General features: G+C 40.2%; 2 protein-coding genes across 9 annotated transcripts in view; both read right to left on the reverse strand.

Annotated features, from left to right (window-relative positions):
* Positions 1 to 699: 699 nt before the first annotated feature.
* LOC109433230 (peptidyl-prolyl cis-trans isomerase, rhodopsin-specific isozyme) lies at positions 700 to 5,909 on the reverse strand. Its single transcript, XM_019709646.3, has 4 exons — positions 5,630 to 5,909; positions 5,349 to 5,559; positions 922 to 1,267; positions 700 to 851 (listed from the first exon to the last, which is right to left on the reverse strand). Exons 1-4 carry the CDS (start codon positions 5,669 to 5,671, stop codon positions 749 to 751), a joined length of 702 nt encoding a protein of 233 aa, XP_019565191.2. The 5' UTR covers positions 5,672 to 5,909; the 3' UTR covers positions 700 to 748.
* Positions 5,910 to 17,398: 11,489 nt separating this feature from the next.
* LOC109433229 (protein split ends) overlaps positions 17,399 to 22,199 on the reverse strand; it is a 36,458-nt gene continuing 31,657 nt past the window's right edge. For all 8 annotated transcript variants that reach the window (XM_062851464.1, XM_062851466.1, XM_062851465.1 and 5 more), the window contains one exon: positions 17,399 to 21,312. In XM_062851464.1, coding sequence (XP_062707448.1) covers positions 21,025 to 21,312 — 288 coding nt within the window. In that variant the 3' untranslated portion in view covers positions 17,399 to 21,024. The remainder of the gene's footprint in view (positions 21,313 to 22,199) is intronic.

A 22,199-nucleotide genomic window follows, 5' to 3' on the forward strand; every position in this document is an offset into this window, starting at 1 on the left:
CGCAAATATTCGATGAAGAAAATTAGTGGAATTCGGACCAATAGAAGGTGTTGAAATTACGATACGCTTTAAGCCAATTGGGTGGACAAGGTATCGGTCAGTAATTAACAGCACGGATCCCTAGGAGCTGGCTGTTCCGGTTATCCTTCTGAATATCCTAGTTCTGAAGCGCGTACTGCCGGTTCGTCTTGGGTTAGTCTCATTTGCTTGTCGTTTGTTTTCACTCAATACACAACACGTTAGTTGCCAAGGTTTCAGCAAAACCCTCAAGTGCGCAGGGTAGTTCAATTGAAAATGCGCACCCGCTTCGGTGGATTACTTCACCCGTCGACCAACAGGTGGTATTAGGTGCAGCCAGTGCAGCGATGCCAACCGCATGCATACTGCGATGGTTAAGTTGGAAATCTATGTATTAATTATCTAAGGTACCACACAGTACCAACCGGATCTAAGCGCATCTGAATAAGAATTAAATTTTCTATTCAAAAAGTGCTCGTTTGTTTCTCTACGATGCGCAATTCGATATGAAAAAGTGAAAAATTTTCTATTCTTTGCCTATGCTGCGCCATGTGAAATTTTGGAGGAGTCACGTTTTTATAGGGTTCTCATTCCTGCCACCAGATGCGGAGGGATCGTTAGCTTCCGTTGGATTAACCTATACTGCAAAAAACATAAATTGTTAACTAAATAATAAATACATTTATCGGAAGGTATTTGTTTTTATTTTATACGCAAACTATTACATATTTCAGGTGTAGATATCCAATTTTCTTATAATGTATTGGAAGAAAGCCAAAATGGAGAAACTCATTCCCAAAGGTACATATGCTGCTTTTATCCAAGCCCAGAGACTGCAATAAGAAAAATAATATTGTTATGCCTTCTGTTACGGATGCATGAATAATCAGAAAAAATGCTTACTCATACGGATCATCCGAAACCGTAAATGAATCTCCCATCGGATGGTCACCGCAGCCCTCTATGATGATCGTCGGCACCGGGTAGTCGTCGGTGTCGGTTTTCTGCTGCTCCACCTTGTGCACCACTCCCTGGCCGTCCAAAACCTTACCGAAGATCGTGTGCTTCCCGTTCAGCCACGGTGCCGGCATAGTAGTGATGTAGAACTGACATCCGTTGGTGTTTGGGCCACGGTTGGCCATCGCAATGAAACCCGAACTGCTGTGGTTGATGTGCAGGTTCTCGTCCTCGAAGTACTTGCCGTAAATGCTGACTGATCCATGTCCATCACCGGACACTATGTCACCCCCTGTTGGGAAGGTTAATATCAGATACACAAGTCTAAACTGTGAGATTTGTTCAATTCAGTACATCATTATACGAAAGCACTCCTATTTTACCTTGCGAGCATTTAAGAACAAAAAAAATACTTCCTACGGTATTCACAAGCACATGCCAATGAAGTCGCGAAGGGTCTGAATGTGAAGGAACTTCCTGGTCAGGTCCGTATCCATTTAACTAAAAGTTCCGCTCATACCTCCTCATGGAACCAACTGCGCTGCAAGTAACCTTATTTAGGTTACTTATCCCGGTAGGCCCTTGTGCCGTAGGCTGACAGATAAGTGTGGGGTGGCCTGTTTTCCAAGCTAGAAGCAGCTCGCAACAGCATATTTTCCCCATGTTAGGGCGGCTGCTCGACGTCCGAGGGCCAGGAAACGACTCTAAGCTCAACTGTGCACCATGGTCCTCGGAAAGTTAGCCGGTTGTGCCTCTGCGAGGCAGCCGTAATACAAATGGCAACGGAAAGTCGACAACAAAAATAAGAACAGAGCCCAATGGTACTTCGCGATTAGAAGCTCGGTACGTATAACTGCCGATCTCTCAACTTCATCAGGAGCACCCGCATAAACTGCGATCTTCTAAAAGATCGCGGGTTCAGCAGCGTAGCGCTGTAGGAGGTATGATGAACTGGATGCATGGAGAGAATGTTTAGAGCTAATCATACCATGTACTAGAGCAGCGGCAACACACGCGAGCTGGAACCAGCTTTCATCGTGATGGGCCACATGCAGAGACACATACAATGGTAGGACCGATTCTTCAACTTCAGCATAATCAACGTGCACAGCTGCAAAACGGTGAGTCGATAAGGAGAGCGTCCTACATAGCTCTGGTCCTCATAAGTTCCTTCCTCATGCTTTCACGGGTCAAGCGAGGGCAAAGGCCGCCAGCTAAGAATTGCGTGCTTAGCTGGTAGTGCAGCCTGGGCACTGTTGTCCTTTCGACTTGAGCTAGATTGAGGAGGTACGTCCCGAGTACAGGCATCAAGGAGGTGCGACTCAAACAATGTCTGATCTGGCATCCAGCGGCTGAGTATGAAATGCTCCTCCACCGGAAGCTATACCTAAAGTGGCAGCCCCACCACGCTGCAGAGGGGACCTTAGGCCACAAACCTGCTGTTCTCCAAACCCAAAAACCGTTACTGAAACCGAAAATGAAAGATTACGAACTTGGAATATATTAACCCTAGGGTAAACTGGCACAACTAGCCAACAAGGCATGCCGTATGAAGCTTGAGATCCTAGGACTGAGTGAAGTCCGTTGGCCGAACTTTGGAGAACACAGATTGGCGTCGGGTCAAATTCTGCTATACTCTGGCCTTCGAGGTGAACATGCTCCTCGTCACCGTGGAGTTGGTTTCCTGCTTAGCACTCACGCCCACGCTGTGCCCATGAAATGGGAACTTATTAATGAGAGGATAATTGTAGCCAGATTCAGAACACGGGTTCGAAACCGTAGTGTAACGCGCTAACCGATGCTGTATAGAATTGCAAGACAAAGAGAACTTTTAGTCAGCTGTGAATGCTGTCGCGGATAAGATTCCAAAAGATATCATGATCCTCATGGACAACTTCAGCGCGAAGGTTGGTTCCGACAACACAGACTATAAGCACGTCATCGGACGCCGTGGCCTCGGAGAAATGAGCGAGAACGGTGAGCTTTTGGCAGAGTGTTGTCGCAATACATATTGACATGGTGATTGGGGATTCGCTCTTTCCCCATCGACCAGTACACAAAGTGTCATGGGTTTCTCGTGATAGCGTCACGGAAAATCAAATAGACCACATCTGCATTAGTCGGAAATGGAGACGGAGCTTTCTTGATGTGCGGAACAAACGTAGCGCCCATATTGCGTCCGACCAACATCTCCTAATCCAGCTGCGCATTACTAGGATCCATCGACAGGAGGAGAAAATCGGGCGCCGGTTCAACGCACGTTAACTGGAAGACGCTGCGGTGAAAAGGTCCTTCGTCGAGAAGCTGAAGAACCATGCTGCGGATATTCCGGAAGTTGAAGCGAGAAGACCAATGGAGCGCCATCGAGAGAATAATTTGGGTGAGCTACGCACCCGGAGAAAGCAGTGGATCACAGATGGTACCTGGAGGAAGATAGAGGAGCGAAGGAACGCCAAAACCGCGGTAGAGCGAATGAAACCACGATGAGCCAAAGCCGTAGCCCGTCAGCGCTATTCGACTCTCGAGAAAGAAGTGAAGCGCTCATGTGGGCGGGACAAAATAGCGTGGGCGGACTCCCTAGCGGATGAAGGCGAGAAAGTAGCAAATACCGGCGACATTCGTCTGTTCTACGATGTCTCACGTCGCCTTAGCGGGACTAAGATTAATGCTACGATGCCCGTGAAAGACAGATCTGGACAGTTATTGACCGAGCAGGCTGGCCAGCTGAAACGCTGGTTCGATCACTTTGGAAACCTATTTCAAGTATCGGCAACGCCATCAACATCTCAGCATGATCTGCCAAGGGTTCGACGCATTACCCGTGTCAACATCGAAACTCCATCATTGCAAGAGATAGAAACAGCCATCCGTAGCATGAAACCTCGAACAAGGCCCCGCGGGTCGATCGCATATCAGCCGAGATACTCAAAGCTTACCCCTCAGTATCTGCACAACGCTGCATCAATTATTCTGCAATATATGGGAAGCCGCGACATTTCCGGTCGACTGGATGCAAGGCTTAGTTAAAGTGCCCAAAAAGGGTGACCTGACCTTATGCGATAATTGGCGGGGCATCATGTTACTGTGCATCGTTCTCAAAGTCGTCTGCAAAGTGATCCTTAACTGGATACAGGAGAAGATTGACGCAACTCTCCGGCGACAGCAAGCAGGATTCCGTGCTGGACGATCTTGTGTGGACGATCTTGTGTGGACCATACTGACACGCTCCATATAATCTTGGAACAAATCAATGAATTCCAAGAATCTCTCTACCTGGTGTTCATTGATTACGAAAAAGCTTTCGACCGTCTCAGTCACGAAAACATGTGGGGACCCCTCAGGCGCAAGGGTGTCCCTGAAAAAAAAACATCCGGGTAGTTGCTGGAGTGAGGCAAGTATGTACCCTATCACCGCTACTGTTCCTCATCGTAATCGACGAGATCCTAGTAGGTGCGATTGATCGTGAACCAAATCGTGGGTTGCTGGGGCAGCTCATTACCATGGAGCACCTGAATGACTTCGAGTTGGCTGATGAAGTAGCTCTCCTAGCTTAACGGCGCTCTGCTATGCAGAGTAAGCTCGATGATCTTGTCAACCGCTCCTCGGCGGCAGGTCTCACCATCTACATCAACAAAACGAAATTGTTGGATGTGAACAAGGTCAACCCTTCCAACTTCACGGTGACTGTGTAAGCAATGGAGAATGTTGAAAGCTTCCACTATCTTGGTAGCCAAATGGCAGCCGATGATGTTACCAAGATTAAGAAGGCGAGGGCTGCCTTTGCGAGTTTAAGAAATGTATGGAAAAACAATCAGATTAGTCGACGCACCAAAATCCGAATTTTCAACTCGAACGTGAAATTTGTGCTGCTGTACGCCAGTGAAACTTTGTGTGTATCAGCGAAGAACACTCAACGGTTGCAGGTCTTCATCAATAGATGCCTGCGATATATAAATTCGTTCTCCAATTGGATCTCCAACGTGGAGCTCCATCGTCGATGTCATCAAAAGCCGATAGCGACAGAAATTCGGAAGCGAAAGTGGAGCTGGATCGCAACCACACTCTACGCAGCGGCGGGAACAAAATCTGCAAACAAGTGTTAGATTGAAACCCAGCAGGACATCGCAGCAGAACCAGAGGCTCATGGCGGCGCAACAAGGAAAAAAAGGAAATCGACAGAAATTTGACCTGATCACAGATCAAGGCGAGGACTGGCAATTGTCTATGGTGGAGATCTTTCAATTCGGCCTTGTGCACCACCATGGGTGCTCAGGACTGAAAGTAAGTACAGGCATCGTTGCCTTTTTTGTAACTGATCAAATCGGTCAACTACTCAGCACAGCACACCATTAACTTCCTGTAATCGTACTTGCCTTGAATCATGAATTTGTTAATCACTCGATGGAACCGACTGCCATTGTACGAGATACCATCGATCCCGTGTACACAAATATGCCTGAAATTCTCCACCGTTTTGGGAGCCTCTTCGCCGAACATTCCGATGATGACTCGTCCTTCCTCCTTTCCGTTAATCGATATATCCATCCACACCTGAGAGGTAACCCTAAATGTAGCCGCATGGACCTGTAAGACAATGAAAAATGTCGCAGTACTACCGTTTCGAATACGACTACTACCTTAACGTTCATCTTACATGTGCCATCAGGGCCAAGATAATGCAAAACGTGCTCCACATCCTGGTCCAACAGAAAAATCTTTCCACTCTTGGTAAAAACAGACGCGGTTAAGAAAGCGAAAGTAATTAGCCGGCATAGAACGTTGACCGTCTAGAATAGACTAACCAGCAGTTGTTCGCTTTTTTCAGTCTGCGATATTTGCGAAGCCGTAGAACTTCGGGAACGGTATTGATTTTTCTCGTATGCTTAAATCCGTATCTACGCACTGGTACTGGTGGAATTGTTATATGTATCACTTAGATTTGTGAAAAGTTGCATCATTTTGGAAAGTTTTCCATTAGCTAATCTATAGTTAAAAAGGTTTCTAAAACAACTGAAATATTTATTATGTTGAATGTTTGATCAAAGGAAAGGATTATGATTAGCAAAGAGGCGTAGGTATACGATTGGATCAAATCTACCCTGATATCTGGAATATGCCCTTGCAATGAAAAATGACGGGAAACGTCATTGTCACATTTCACAAACAATCCAAGAATAATGAATCATGGAACAATTTAAACGTACTACCTCAGACTAACACTAATAGGCCTGCCTCTGTCTCTACTAGCAATCATGCACTTTGACTTGGTCGAGTTTATCGTCAATCCTATCCTCGCTGGAGGGGCATAAGCTTCCTCCTCTGCCCTACGATCGATGCCGATAAGGTCAACATCGTACTCAAAGTATCGCCGAGGAGCGTGTGCGACTCTTGTGATGATAGTGCCACTCCTCTGCACGACAGGCCTCCTAATCGCTCACTCGAGTGCAATTATGAGCAATAAATTTGAAAGATCATCGCTCTGCTTCAATCCATCGAAGGTCACAATCGAGTTTGACATGTCGTCTGCTATCCGAACACTTGATTTCGATCCATCCAGCGTCCGGCGTATCAATTTTATTAGTTTCTTCGGAAAACCATGTCGAGACAAAAAGACGGGCATACACATTTTACATTGCTGCAATTTTTCCTAGCTTCTAATGCTTTTTGTAGGTATTATTCAGCGTAGGGGTAGGCGGGGCATAATGAGCAGCTTAAGCATTTTGCCTCCAAATCCAGTAAATTAAGCACAATCAATGTGTAGTTTTGACGTATAATCCTCATTTGAACCATTACTGACAAAAACTAATCGTTGAAATTTCGAATAAAGCTAGGTATAAATGTTGCAAAATTGGATGTTTTTTAAAACGTATATAAAATCGTGGATTGCGTTTTGGGGGGTGGGGCATAATGAGCACCCTAGGTTGGGCAGGATGATCAATCTTTGTTTTGCACACAATCAAATGCTAATTGACTATTCTTATCAATAATAAAGAATACCGGCAACAATTCGTCCCCTTAATGCTAGAACTTGGTAACTCAAAAATCATAGTATCGAGAAAAATGACTTTGAAAATTTTACAATTTTTCATGCAGTTATTCCAAAGGTATTGTTGGTTCTGGAAACCAACAGGGTACTGCAAGGGTTATGTCCGTGATTATAATCACCGTACTGAAACACGGTGTTGTGTAGTTTAACGGTAGATTATAATTATCCTAGGCGGGGTGGTAATTGTATACGTTATATAAGTTAGTTCATGAATATTGTTTGGTTTTACAATGGTGCATGCTGCATGTCATATGGTAGGACGGTCACTTACGTTTAGTCCCCTAGGTAGTATCGTACGTCTTCGGTTTCTGTCTCGTCTTGAGTATCAGTCGGTAGCTAGATAATTAATCTGATAAGTGGTTGGAAGAAACTCTACAATGAAGTTTTCTTACCGTTGCGCGGTATTGTACGTAGACTGGTGGACGGGTTATGTGCAAGGTACAATTTAAGAGCACTGGCTGAACCTATTATGATGGCAGAATTACTTAATTTCCTTAGAGTATGTCGCATTACAATTATTACCTAAAGCTCATGAAATAGCTATCACAAATTCAATTGACGTTCTAATTCACTTGGTGTATATCTAATAATCACAAATTATCTTCTACAGTTTTAATGCCAACTCACTTTGCTATTGCAGGATTGTTTTCCTTCTATCCATCTTCTTCCTTACTCACCGGTTGACAGCCGTTGGTATTACCTGTCATCTCGGCGCTCGTGGTGTTCGTAATTCAGGGTTGTATTGTAGGGGCGCGCTGGCAGCAAGGGGCTCGCCAACAGGAATGGAACCTTGAAAATAATTATTTTTTAGCATTGATTGCTTATTTAGCTTCTACTCTTCTTGCTACAAGAAAAAGTTTTGGTTTAAACCTTTGATAACACGCAGAAAAATATCGTTAGGTCGAACCTAAAATCTCGTTGCTTAGAATCTATCATTTTTGTGCGAATTGAATCAATTCATTTTATTATTTGTTTCTGCTCTGGTCAATTTTTGAAACAACAAATTTTCTAATTGATTTCAAAACCAGTTCTCGATTTTTATTTCAACAAATTGACTTTATAGATTCTATTACATGATTTTGTAGAATCAAAAATATTCTTGCATTACGGCACCATTTTTATGTCTAATATAAACAGTCAACATTTTCTGTTTTCTTGTAAGTGTAAAAAAAAGTTCTGGTCGAAAAAGTAGGGATCACATAATGTGGAATAATCAAGACAGGGTGTCTACTCAATTATGAAAATGAATTTCCCTGATATTTCCAAGATTTTTCCAGATTTTTGAAAATAATTCCAGGTTCAACAAATCGACTAAACTAAACATGTTTTCAGATTTCTAGAAATACGTGGAAACGCCACTTTTTCGGAAATTTCTAGTTCATGAATTTATGAAGGAATTTAGCAAGGAAAACAACAAGAAATTACAGTATTTTTTTATAAAAGGTAAGCTTGGCCGTTCCAGCAGAAATTTTTTCGAGTAGTTCCTGTGCAAACTTTCTTTAATATTGTCGGACATTTTAAAAATTGCAGCTAACGCTTTTAAACTAATCCTCAAAGAAACCTTTCACGCATAGCTTCAGTTATTGCGCACGAAGACCTTCATTGGTTTCGCAAAAGAATCGCTCAAGTATGTATTTTTCAGGTATTTCGCTAGATTCTTCTCTCCAGTGATTCCTCCTTTTATAGAAATTGCTAGCAACAATGTTAGATATATTTATAGGACTTCAGTCAGAAAATCCTTTCAGAGTTTCAAAAGAATTGACTAATACTGCCAGTTACACTTGAAAATTTTAAAAATGTCCACATAAATTCAACTAGAGGAATTTCTTAATTCCTTCAGAATATTTTAATTATTTTCTCCACATATTTGAACGATTACTTTACGTCAAAACATCGTTTTACCAAAATTATATGAACAAACATTGTTACAGATGGACTACTTTCAAAATTAATAGGAAAAAAATTGTAATTCGATAGCTCTGGTTGTCAATAGTTTCACTTTTAGAACAAGTAATTGACAATTATAATATACTAATGAGTTGGTAATCATCAAGGTAATCATGTTCCAAAACTAGTGCATTATGTCCATCGAAAATAGTTTCTCTAGAGTTCGTTAAAATATGTGGAGCTCAGAAGCAACTATGGGAAAGAGAGAGCTGAACATTCTTTCAAAAAGAGACGAACCAGCCAAGGGCTGAAAATCTCTATAATAAAGTTAAATCAATCAATTCTGTCAAACATTGTTAAGAATCATTTATAAGTTGTTCTAAACACGTTTCAGAAATGGTCAGAAAAATGTTTAAAAATTCTTCCAGAAGTCACCTAGTTAATTTCGCTAGAAATACTAACATCGCCAGAAGTTCCAATTGATCAATAATATTCTGCAGGAGTTTCAGGAACTACACACAAAATGTATCTTTAAGTTGCTTCAGGTATTTTCCAACATCTACAGGCGATTGCAAATTTGTTTGGCAAACCTCAAATTTTGCAAGACAGTAAGCTCATTCACATGGAAATAAAGAAAAATAGCTTATACAATTTATGTCACTAAGCCAATATTTAACGCTGCAATATATTGAAAGTTTTGAGAATTCAAAATCCTTACAATAAAAGCATATCGACTCAGTTTTCCAAAATAGATAAAACATAAAATAGGAGATTACTGTGAAAAAAGTACAAGTTAGTTTCAACGTCAGTGTCGTGAATATCCGTTTCTCCCGGAAGCCAAATGTCCGGGAATGAAGCCAATCTTTCTTCGATTCGAATCTGATTTCCGAATCTCCTCCACCAGCACAGAGCGCGACACGGACACGTCCGTTCGTCTCTTAATCCGCCAAAAGAAGACCGACCAAGTCAACGAAGCCGAGCTAGCCTGAAGCTTCACCTGCTTTGTCGATTATTCAGCACATCTGTCAATCCAGTGAACGTGTTAAGTCGGCTGTCAGTGCTAGTAAATGCACTGGAACAAAACATTAATTTCAAATCATGCTTTTGACGTTTGTTTTTTTACGCTTATTTTTATTACTCCACAATGAGGATCTATATACTACAGTCAGATATTCATTGCATCTGATAAATAATATTTAACTATCGGGTAGTTAATAGCGGCGCAGCCGAAATTTTTATTCGCTTTGAGGCATTTCTAACTGAAAATTTGTATCAAAATGATAAACACAGAAAATCCCTGATTGTCACCAAAATTCCCTGAGAATTCCAGGATTTTTCCAGGTCGAGTAAAATTCCCTGATAATTCCAGGTTTTCCAGATTTTTCCAGGTAGTAGACACCCTGTCAAGAATCGAATTTATTTAGACGCTGATGGTACCGGCTACAGAGATTCGTTTTAAGTTACTGCGCCACATAACTACAGACCGGAATCGAATGAGTGACATACATTTTCACTTCACTTAAAAAAAGTGTTTGCATTCTATTTATATGTATGTAAACAAAACATTTAATAAAACCGTTTTTAATATCAACGAACTAGTATTGTTGAAACAACAAATATTTTTTATTGTTTTAATGTGGCTCCTTTTATTATTTCAATACACTATTTTTGTAGGTTCGAAAAATCTTATTTTTGTTTCTAAAAAAATCTGTTTTGTTGTTGACAGCAGCATCTTTTCGTGCATTTTTAGAAACAACAATCATCATTGTTGTAATCAAATTTGCAAATTTATTGAATCAACAAAAATTACTGGTAAGCCCTGAGTCTACAAAATAATTTGTTGAATCTATTCAGATTTTTTATGGCTTTATAATATATTTTTCTGCGTGAAAAACAAAAAATGGTTGAAAAATGGTCGAGTTACCTAGTTATAGCACTCAGAATGCAACATAAATAATGGAGATGTTCTGAGATACCTAGTTTTCACCACTATTGATATCATTCTTTTTAGTTTTCTTTTGCAGTATGCAAATTTAAAAGGGTTCACATATTGAAATTAACGTGTAATTACTTAATTTGCTAGGATGACTGCTATATCACAACATGACACCTCAAAATGTTCATAAAATAATCGTCTACGAACAATAACAGTTTTAGCTAAATCCATACAAGTAAAATATTTTAAGTTTTTAGACCTAGAATGAAAGAAAGGAGTAGATTTTCAATCTACTAACAAAAGAATGACTAGTAATATTTCCACGTGAAAGTGTCCGATAGCTTAAAAAAATAAAGATAGATATGATTTTCTCAGTTACCTAGTTATAGCACTCAGTTCTTGTATTCTACACTGAGATACCTAGTTTTGAATATGGTGAATATTTTCGTCGTTTATAATCGTATTTCAATGGTCTTTGGATATTTTATAGAGCTCAAAAAGCTCGATATAATGGTATATTCAACTCAAAAACGACAAATTTTGAGTTACCTAGTTCTAGCATTAAGGGGACGAATTAATGAGAATTTGAAGGGATTATGGGGTTTAATTTATAGGGAACTGTGTGGTTCCATGGAGTTTACTATTAGGGCATTTTTAAACGATGATAATATACAGATACTAATTTTTTCAAGCTTAAAATTGAAAATTAACCCATTGGACCCCAGGCGCCTTTCAGAGCTCGTCTTTGATGGAACACACTCAGCGAGGTGACGAAACTGAGGCCATGAAGGTATCCCTTTTAGGGTTAATGACAAAACCTTACGATATGCATCGTAACTGAGAAAACCAAAACTGAAGTTCACTTGGCGATAAACAAATCTAAAGGTCCAATCTGCAAAAGAGAGGCTCTCTTTGTTCCGATTCTCTTTCAATTATAACGATGCCCAATAGTGGATAACTGACACTGAGGAAGATTACAAGTGGTAGACGAAATACGCGTATCTGTCAAAGGATAAGCAATTAGGGTAAAAGCTCCCTTAGTGGAGGTAGTACCAATAGTGGTGGTAGTGCCAATTTAGCACTATTTCGAACAAAAAGCTTGCAAATGACATTTTTAATAGATGCATCGTAACTAATTAATAACATTAATTCAGTTTTGTGTTCAGGATTTGCCGAAAAACCTATTTTAAACAATTATTTTCCTTAAATTTTTTGCTCCTTTGAACCTATAGTGGTGGTAGTGTTCCTATAGTGGTGGGTCCCATAAGAATTCAATGGGATGCGCCACTATAGGAACCAATGTTAAATTTTACCTCCATAATAGGAACCGTGTACCTATAGTTGGTGCAAGTGATTTATTAGCAAAAAATGAAATAAGCAATGGTTTTTACATTTTTCCTAGCAAATTTAAGTAAAAAACTACTGATTAACGTTTTCAGACTTTTTATTTTGCGGTATTCAATTTTATTAAATTATTTTTCTACAAGGAGCTACTAATAGCACCACTATTGGTACATTTACCCTAGGGCGGAATTAAAAGGTACGAAACTGATTACACTCATTCGAAGGGGATACTCTGCTTAGAGGGTTCGAAAAGTCGGTTCAAGATAATATCTAGGGTGCGGGCACCGGTTTTGGCCAGTCTAAGGAAAATCATTTTTATAAAAATAACTAATAATCCAATGAAAACTACCAATGTGTCAAAAGAAAGGTTTCGATCTATACTTTATTAGAAAAATGCATAAATCAAGCTAATACTTGATTTTCGTATTCAAAGTGGCACTGGCCAAAATTGAAGCATTGCCGCAGTTTTGGTCATATTCTCAGCTTTGGTTTCTATTTTGGCCAATCACGTGTATTTCTTATGGGAGTGGCCAAATTAGAAGAACCCTGGCCAAAATAGATATATGGGAGCTGATTTTTTAAGGAAAATTATTTTTTTTTCTTCCAGTTTTTAATCAAAATGTATGGTTTTCACAGCTATAATCATTATATTATATTAGAATTCACCAGTAAAAAATAAATTTATGCCGATTTAGACCGTAACAGGCTGAATACCGCACTATGGCCAAAACTCCGGGCTGGCCAAAACTGAAGCTTCTACCCTACTTGTTTCAATAATGGCACTTTTCACAATCAAAATCCTATTGATCTACAACATCGACGGTGATGAAATCGAGGCGGTTGAAGAATTCGTGTAATTGGGCTCACTGGTGATCGCCGACAACGACACCAGCAGAGAAATTCAGAGGCGCATTGTGGCAGGAAATCGTTCTTACTTTGGACTCCGCAGAAATCTACGATCGAACAAAGTTTGCAGCCACACGAAGTTAACTATCTACAAATCGCTGATAAGACCGGTAGTCCTCTATGGGCACGAAACATGAACCCTACAGAGGACCAACACGCCCTTGGAGTTTTCGAACGGAAGGTGTTGCGTACCATCTACGGCGGAGTGCAGATGGAAGACGGGACTTGGAGAAGGCGAATGAACCACGAGCTGCATCAGCTGCTGAGAGAACCAACCATCGTCTATACCGCGAAAATCGAGAGGCTACGGTGGGCGGGTGACGTCATCAGGACTAAAATGGTTCTCGAGAGCCATCCGACCGGTACAAGAAGACGAGGAGCGCAGCGAGCTAGGTGGGTCGACCAAGTGGAGGACGATCTGCGGACCCTACGCAGAGTGCGGAACTGGAGACAAACAGCCATGGACCGAGTTGAATGGAGGCGGCTACTATGTACAGCAGAGGCCACCCCGGCCTTAGCCTGACCGGTAAGGTAAGTATGTCCAGTAAGTCTTCTGAAAGTTCAATAGACAGTACCAGATCAGTCGGGATATTCTAGGTCATCCAAATTGTTCTTGAGTTTAGATCCTAAAGTCTACATGTAATTTTTTTAATTATACAGAACTACGATTTGTAATTTATCATGTCCAGTAAATCTTCTGAATGTTCAATGGACATCATCAGAGTTAAACTTCAGGACAGTTATGGAGACCCGTATTGTCACAAAGGTTCATAATAATCATTTTCATCATCATATATTTAATAGCCTTGTTTGTCTGTCCGGTGACTAGTCAACCAGACGCAACACGCGGGAAAATTCTCACAAAAAATATATTTGACACTACAATTCTTTTTTACTATCAGATGGTCGGCGTTCAGTCAGAGTGGACCACGCGATTTTTTGGGCAGTAAAGATAAGCGAAGGAATTCAATAACTCTGAACTTTTCGATGTTATTTTAATGCAGTTGCTTCATTTCATATATAAAAGAATAATAGTTCACCAAAAATTCCCATATAGCCGAGGCGGTAAACGCACAGGTATTCAGCATGACCATGCAAAGGGTGACGGGTTCGATTCCCGGTCGGTCCAGGATCTTTTCGTAAAGGAAATTTCCTTGACTTCCTTGGGCATAGAGTATCTTCGTGCCTGCCACACGATATACGCATGCAAAATGGTCATTGGCAGAGGAAGCTCTCAGTTAATAACTGTGGAAGTGCTGAGATGCAGGCTTTGTCTCAATGAGGACGTTACGCCAAGAAGAGAGAGAGAGAGTTCACAAAAATAATGCACTTGATTTGATATCCTAAGCCTTTGCAGGATATTTTCCCAAAATCATTGAAAAACAGATTGTCCAGTTTGACCTAACGCCGACCAGATGCATAGAACAAAACCAGTGACAAGCAGACACAGCATTTGATAGAAAAAATCACAGACAACAGACGTTGAAAATTTTGATTTTTTTTTAATATTTAACACTTCAATTCTTTTTTTCTATCAGATGCAGACACCAAAACCAGTGACAACCTTAGACAACCAGACACAGCATTTGATGAAAAAAAAAACACAGACAACAGACGTTGAAAGTTTTGATTTTTTTTAAATATTTTAAATTCTTTTTCAGATGCAGAAAACAAAACCAGTGACAACCTTAGACAACCAGGCACAACATTTGATGAAAAAATCACAGACAACATACGTTGAAAATCTTGATTTTTTTAAAATATTTGACACTTCATTTCTTTTTGACTATCAGATGCAGAAAACAAAACCAGTGACAACCTTAGACAACCAGACACAGCATTTGATGAAAAATCACAGACAACAGACAGTGAAAATTTTGGAGAATCGAAGTAGGCTTCGCCGCGACCGCACGCGTCTTGCTTTACTTTTCACTTTTTTTTCCGCGTTCCCGTTTTATGTGATTCGGAAGAAAAGTTTGACTGGTGTTACGCCATCCGGAAGCAGAACGCGAGTGATTCACGGAGTTCGCTGGATGTAACCTCCGTAATTTATCGTCACTAACTTTACAATTATAATTTGCGTTTTCGTGTTCCTCTTTTCCGCAGATTCGATGGTGATTTTGCTTGCGCTACGCCACCCAGATTACATGTTTTTCACGGATGGCAAACGTAAAAAGTGAAATAGCAAAAACTGAGTGTGTAAACCGACCGAAAAGTACCTATAGAAAAATAAGTGTCACCGCAGCGAAACCAAGTGAAATTTACAAGGAAAAAGTTGAATCCGCGCCGGGAAGCGCATTTTTCACTTGCGCAATCATCGGCTGTGCGGGTGTGCGGGAGTGATCGGTGGCGGTGGGTGGTAGCAGTTTCAACGATTCTTCGTAGGGCTCAGTTTTCCGTCGAATGTTTTCATATGCTGTGAGGCGCGTCTCTCGTGTATTGCCTCCCCCTTACGGTTCTTGGGGAACGTCCATAAATTACGTCACGTAAAAATTACCCATTTTCAACCCCCCCCCCCCCCCCTCCCCCCTATGTCACACTTTTTGTATGAGACCTCCAAAATTTTTGTATGAGTCGTCACACTTTGCTTAACCCCCCCTCCCCCCTAAAAGCGTGACGTAATTTATGGACGTTCCCTTGCTGTAGAGTTCGTTAGAGGTCAAGAACACGGCAACGATTCGCGAGTGAGTGATGAAGCGGCCAAGGAAGCGGCATATTGTTCCAATGATGACTGACTGCGTGCGCGACGGTGGTGAAACCAGGAGAAAACCTGACTACGCTGTAATGACGTCCCCCTTAACACCGAGCAACAGCAGTTTCCAGATAAATCGGTGAGACCGTTTCAATCTTCTTTTTTCCTTTAAGGGGGCATTCATAAACTTCGAAAACTAATTTTTAATTACGCAACGTTTCCCTCGCACCCAGTTTGTTTCATTTCAGAGAGCGAGTAAAGGCGCTTAAGCCTAGGCATAAGGGCCAGGACACGGACCAAATACCTGTGTTCCATCCCAGGAAGCGAAGGACCAAGGGGTGACATTAACCTTCTTAGCATCGTCACCCCCATCGATTTTCACTTATTTTCCTTTCTCAAAAGCTCAGTGGTTGGTACGAGATGTCCCCACTTAATAGCTTTATTGTAAAAATAATAATGCTGCACAGTAGGCCTGGCCGCTTTAATGTTTGTAATGCATTTCCAATGTACTGCACACATTAATAATGACAAGAAAAATTGTAGAATTAGTCCATTCTACCATTTTCCTGGATTCTCACAATGAATGGCTGTGTATGTGTAGACTAGACTAGACTAGACTAGACAACAGACAGTGAAAATTTTGATTTTTTTTTTTTTCAATGCAGAAAAGCATCTCTCACTCTTAGGGGCGATTTCTTCACCCTGGCTTAAGCGTTAAGCCAGGTTTAACTGTATGGGTAAGCCTGGCTTACCGGTTAAGCCGAGGTGAAGAAATTGGCCCTTAGACAATCGAATGCAGCAGTTAGTGGCAATAATACAGATAGCCCTGTTTGTTTGTCCGATGACTTCACCGAAGGTTTTCAGATGTAAATACAAGCTGCATTGAATTTACCGAATAAAAAACTATTCAAAACGTAGAAAAAATGATGTTTTTCTCATTTAAGTCTACAAGCGTGAATAACACATGAACTGTTTATATTTAAAAAAACACTTGCCACGGGCGCAACTGCGTCCACAAATAAACTAGTACACTAAATTCTTTTTTTACACGACTTTTTTTACGCGATTTTCTCGAAGTTACGCGACTTTTTTTACGCGATTTTGGTCATTTGCGGAGGCCAAATCGCGTAAAAAAAAATTCCTTTGGATTTTTTTGCGCGATTTCTTGAAGTTACGCGAACTTTTTTTACACGATCTTTTTTTGCGCGAACGCATCAATTGCGTAAAAACAGAATTTAGTGTAATGTATAGTAGACTTCAGGTTGGTCCAGTAACCGTGATTGATTATGCAACGTTACTCAGTATATCAGATATGGCTACTGTTAAGAGTGTAGAACTGAAGTTCTGAACTCCAAGATAGTTTGACTGACCTAGAATATCTCTACAGTGTCTATACCTAAATGACATTGTAGAATTTTTTGTATGAACTAAAGTCTAAAGGGGGAGGGGAATCTGAGATGATCAAAATTGGGTCTACGTGGTTCATGAAGAACCCCAAGGCTGGTGCTCATCACGGCTTCGGAAAGAAGACCTACAGCACCGATCTATTATAGACACAATACTTGACTGAATATTTCTTTTTTCGTTCCTCATAAAACACGCATTCTAAAACTGATTTTTTAAATATTTTATTCCTTGCAATTTTAATCATTAATCATAATCAATATATACAAAATATACAAGAAAGGTACAATTTATTCTTTCATTATGATCACAATCAGTTAATATTAATATTAATGTTTTAACTTTTTTCATTTTCCACTTTTTTCTGTGTTGCTTTATTTTCATAATTGTAGTAGTTTTACTTTGCTTTCTTATTTTTTCCGTTCTCCGTTCTCCCCTTTAACGGTGTAGAATTATTTCAGTGTTTGTGTTCTACCGCGCGAGTTATAGTGCTCTCTCCTACGCGCGCGTGTGTGTTTCACTATACTTGTGTTTTGTGTGTGTTGTTTGGGTTTTTATCGCATTTTAACGCTGCTGCTTCGATGGTTGTTTTTTAATGATTATTGTTTTAATGTTTTTTTTTTTGTAGTTGCTTTTATCTTTTCTTTTTAACAATAAATTGTTTTATATTTTTTTAAATTTTTGGTGATTATTTTTTTTTTCTTTTGTGTGACACATTGTGGTCACGGTGCCTGTTCCGCAAGGAGGATTCTACGGAAATTTGCAGTTATGGGCGCGTGCCTCCTATGCATGTCCTGTCGCTGATGCGCTATGTTTTAATCGGCTAAGCTTGTTGCTCGACATTTTTCAATTCAGTATGTACTCTCGGGCGTGTATAGGTGTCACATTCAGTTCACATACACATAATTTTGCTATCTAAATAGATTTTCTTTTCCATTTTACAACGCGTTTTTTTTTTCTTCTCCAGAATTGGGACTTTCTATCGGATGTGTGAGTTGTTAAAGTATGCTATCATCTTTTTCTTACTTTTTTAACGGTGGAAGTAAATCCCACAATTCTACCAATCTAATGAGCAAGTTATCTTTCCGCGATAAAAATTTTAACCGACACAAACGTACAAACCGAAAGAGTGTGTTTGTTCGTGTATAAGAACAATGCATTCGCCGAATACCGACACGTGAAGTAGTGCAGGGGGTCTCGTGCCGGATAAACGGCAAAGCTTTTTTTGAGATGAAAAACGTTACAAAAGCTGCCAAAAGTTTTTGTTTTCCGCACATCGTTAACGAATTGTGCACTTTGTCAATAAATAGTAAAACTTATCTGCAAATAGGCGCGGCTCACAACCATGGACAGGACACGTATGCATGTGTGTATGTGTGTGGGTTTCTGTGTGTGTATGTGTGGCAGCGTTAACTCGCGACATCACAAAACTAGGTATTCTTCCGGAAGGGAAAATCAATCGATAGAACAAATGACTGCGGCAAAATATTTGCTCCTGTTGGGTCATTTTGCATCACCACACACCTCGCAGATGAGAAAGTGTTGGTGGTGATTGTAGCTTTTATCATATTCAGCGTTTTTTTATGTACAAACAAGAACTTTGCGTAAATATTTTAGATTTAGGATCTTACCACAGTAGACTTCTAAAACAGCATTATTCTCCGTTGCTTCTTGGCGCTTTTTCTTGCAAACGCCATATTTTAAGATTATATTTACACACATTTGGGTCTGTGAACTGCACGTAGTACTAGCCTTAAGTTAGTTTCATTAAAAATAAAACAATAACTTCAATTGTAGGGAACTTATCGCCTATCATTTATCGTTTACTGTTCCGGCAACGTTTGCTTATTTTCGACAAACATTGCTGTATGTTTATCTGTTTCTCATCAGAAACAGTTCGACGGTGCTTCATTCATCGTTATAGTCAAAAATATACCACAGAAACGATAGCCGTCCGTTAGTTTGTACTACTATTCTACATCTATGAAAAAAAATTGGAAAATCTGTAGATAGATTTTTGAGTTAGATCCTTTCAAAATGTTCACAATCAAACGAATAGTTTATGCCACGTTTATTTGTGTTCAACACAGTTGCATTAAAATAAAAATTTGCAACTAGATCGTTCACAGACAAAAGATCGAAACACGGGAGGATAAAATTACAATAGTCCAGAGAATTTCGCCTTCCTTCGAAAATAAATTTTCGACTTTTTGTCCCTCGCCATTTTGCGCTTTGTATTTTTGACATGTCGATCTTTTGTCCATCAGACCCTTTGTACTTCGATCTTCTGTTATAGATTCGCAAGACAATGTCAATTCGGTTTTTCAAAATTATCTTGCAACTGTTTAGTATTATTTGACGTTTCGATCACATTGGGACCTTCCTCAAAGATTCAATCAAAATGAACGAGAAAAGCCTTTTCTAAAAATTACTATGAAACTGTGCATTGACAGTCTTTTGACATCTAGAATTTATGTCTTTAAACCGTTTAAACCGTAAATCAAAAAAAGTATTCTACAGTTTTTTTTTTCAAAATCCACGCAAAACCCTATAATAGCAATAAGAACCAACTGGCGATTATGATTTTGATGGTATATTCTTCAATCATAACAATTACCGAAGCATCCAATGTGTTTGAGACCTACATTGAATCGTGTTATCATTTAACTTATATGAAATATTTATTTTATACATTATATCCTCGTTTATTCTTCTTCGTAGTTTCTTCTTCTTCGTCATCATCGTCATCGGTTACTACAAGTTATCAGAGTAAATCTACTATTTAAGCTTCAACAATTACTTTCGCTCTCGGTATATACAAAATATAAATAGTTTGCGACAGCTCCACCGTCAACTTTACTATCCGTTATATCGTACAAAACGAAAACTAAAAAGTACCTACTTTACACACCTGTCAACAGAAAAGGAAAACAATAATTCAATAAATTAGAGGTAATCGAGACGAGGAAAGCAGAATCCACACTCTCCTCCTGTGCTCTCATTTTGTTTTTTTTTTTACCAGCATGTACAAAAATCTCTTTCAGTTTCAGTTTTCCATCCTCCGATGCGTTGGGGAGAAATCACCCAACCAAAAAAATCCTCAAAGGGCGGGACTCGGGTAAAGTTACTCGTAATTACACTCAACATGTGTTCCGTCGATTCTACGCGGTTTTCTTCCCTTTTTTTAATCAGCCGTTCAATTTTGCTTTACAGTTTACAGTTATAAAAAGTTCATAATACTTAAAAATTATGATCAAAATCACAGTTGTCACATAAACTTTCTCCTCATCATCTCTCCCTCTATCTCTCTATGCATGAATTTTTCGTCTCATCGAAGTAAGCTGTGCAGCTCTGACCAATCGATTGCTTTGCTCCTGCGTCTTCTTGCTTTCTCTCTCTTTATCTGTCGTTAAGATTATTCAACCACTTAAAAATTAACGGTGTTCCTATAGTATACCCCTTTCTTGCTCCGTTTCTTACCATATTACTCAACAACTTATCCGCTCAACGCTTTCTAGTTCTACTTCCTTCCCTAATCCTGTCTCACAAACTCTCTAAGTAACCGTCAACAGTTGTAGCCTACTATGCCTCTCTTAAAACCCTGGGCCGATCATCACCGAAGTGAAGCCGGTTCACTAACATCCCTTCCCTCTAGTAGGTAGCAGCTTACCACTAAAAGTATATTTATATATATTCCGTATAATCATAATGAGATCATTTTACGATTTCCGTTGTCAAAATCGGGTTGTTTCCATTTCAGAACAGAACAGAACAGTGTCATATCCGAGGGGAAGCGTCGTACTCACCATCTTCGCCGCCGTCGCCCTGCTCCTCCTACACGGTGGCAATCACAATCAGCAGGTACTGGATGTTGGCCACCCGGTGCATCAGATCCGGTGCGATGCGGGCCAGGTTCTCGTTTGCGAACTCGCACGACGGGAAGATGTGCACGACGTAGGCCGCCTGCGAACTGCCCGGCGCGGCAATGTTCACTATGCCGGCGGCCTGCTTCTGCTGTAGGTAGGTGATGAAGCCGGTCTGCAGGTTGTTCTGCTGCTGGAGCACGTCCATCCGGTCGCGGCCGCACGGAAGCGCCAGGAGCATGCAGTGCTCTTGGTCCATCTGGGAATTGGAGAAGCGAAGGAATTAATATTTTTGTTATGGGATATGTGGTTGCTACTGATTTAGTAAGGGGCTGTGAAGAACTAGCTATGTATTAAGTTAAAAGTCAAGAATGAGAAGAGAGTATAAAAAATAAAGGGGCAAGATGGCTCACATATGGAATAGGTGGCTCGATAACTTAGAGAATGAGTTCTCCGAAAGCCCTCATTCCCCGTACCCGAACGCCGAATACCCGGATTACCCATTTCCCCGAATAATATATTATGCACTCCGATGATCCTATCTTTATTTTATAGGCGGTTTTTAATAATTGGGTTTTTAAATTTTGAAAAATGTACTGATATTTTGAATTTATACGAAAGAGCACCTTTTTCTGAGCCACTATGATTTTTTCAGATTTTTAGAACTTTATGTTGGTAGCTAAAATCAATTTCAAAGATGTTTTTTTGAAATCACCTTTTGACAGCTGGGCAACTGTTTGACAGCTGCACCGCCAAGTACAAAACGCAACGAGGGGTGATTCGACAAATCGCTCCCATACAAACTACAAACTGATTTTAAAATAGGTTCCCGAGCACCAAAATTCATGAAAATTTGGATTTCGGCTCAGTTTGACATGCAGATTCAGAATATGGAATTATCTCAACACCGCTAAAGAAGCCAATTACCTTACTACCCAGGTCTTTGGCAATAACCGCTGAATGAAAAAGGCGATAGTGCTCCTTCTTTCCATAGGCGCTCGTTCTTTCAGTAATAATATTGTCTCTAATACTTCCTAGCTTAAGATGGGATAACTCATTGAACAACTTAATTCCTAGGATAATGGACATTGTGTGGTAAAAGATCACATCGAACAAGAATGTGATGCATACCTTTTCGGGGAAACG

This window comes from Aedes albopictus, chromosome 2 (assembly GCF_035046485.1).
Source record: "Aedes albopictus strain Foshan chromosome 2, AalbF5, whole genome shotgun sequence".
Classification (NCBI taxonomy): domain Eukaryota; kingdom Metazoa; phylum Arthropoda; class Insecta; order Diptera; family Culicidae; genus Aedes; species Aedes albopictus.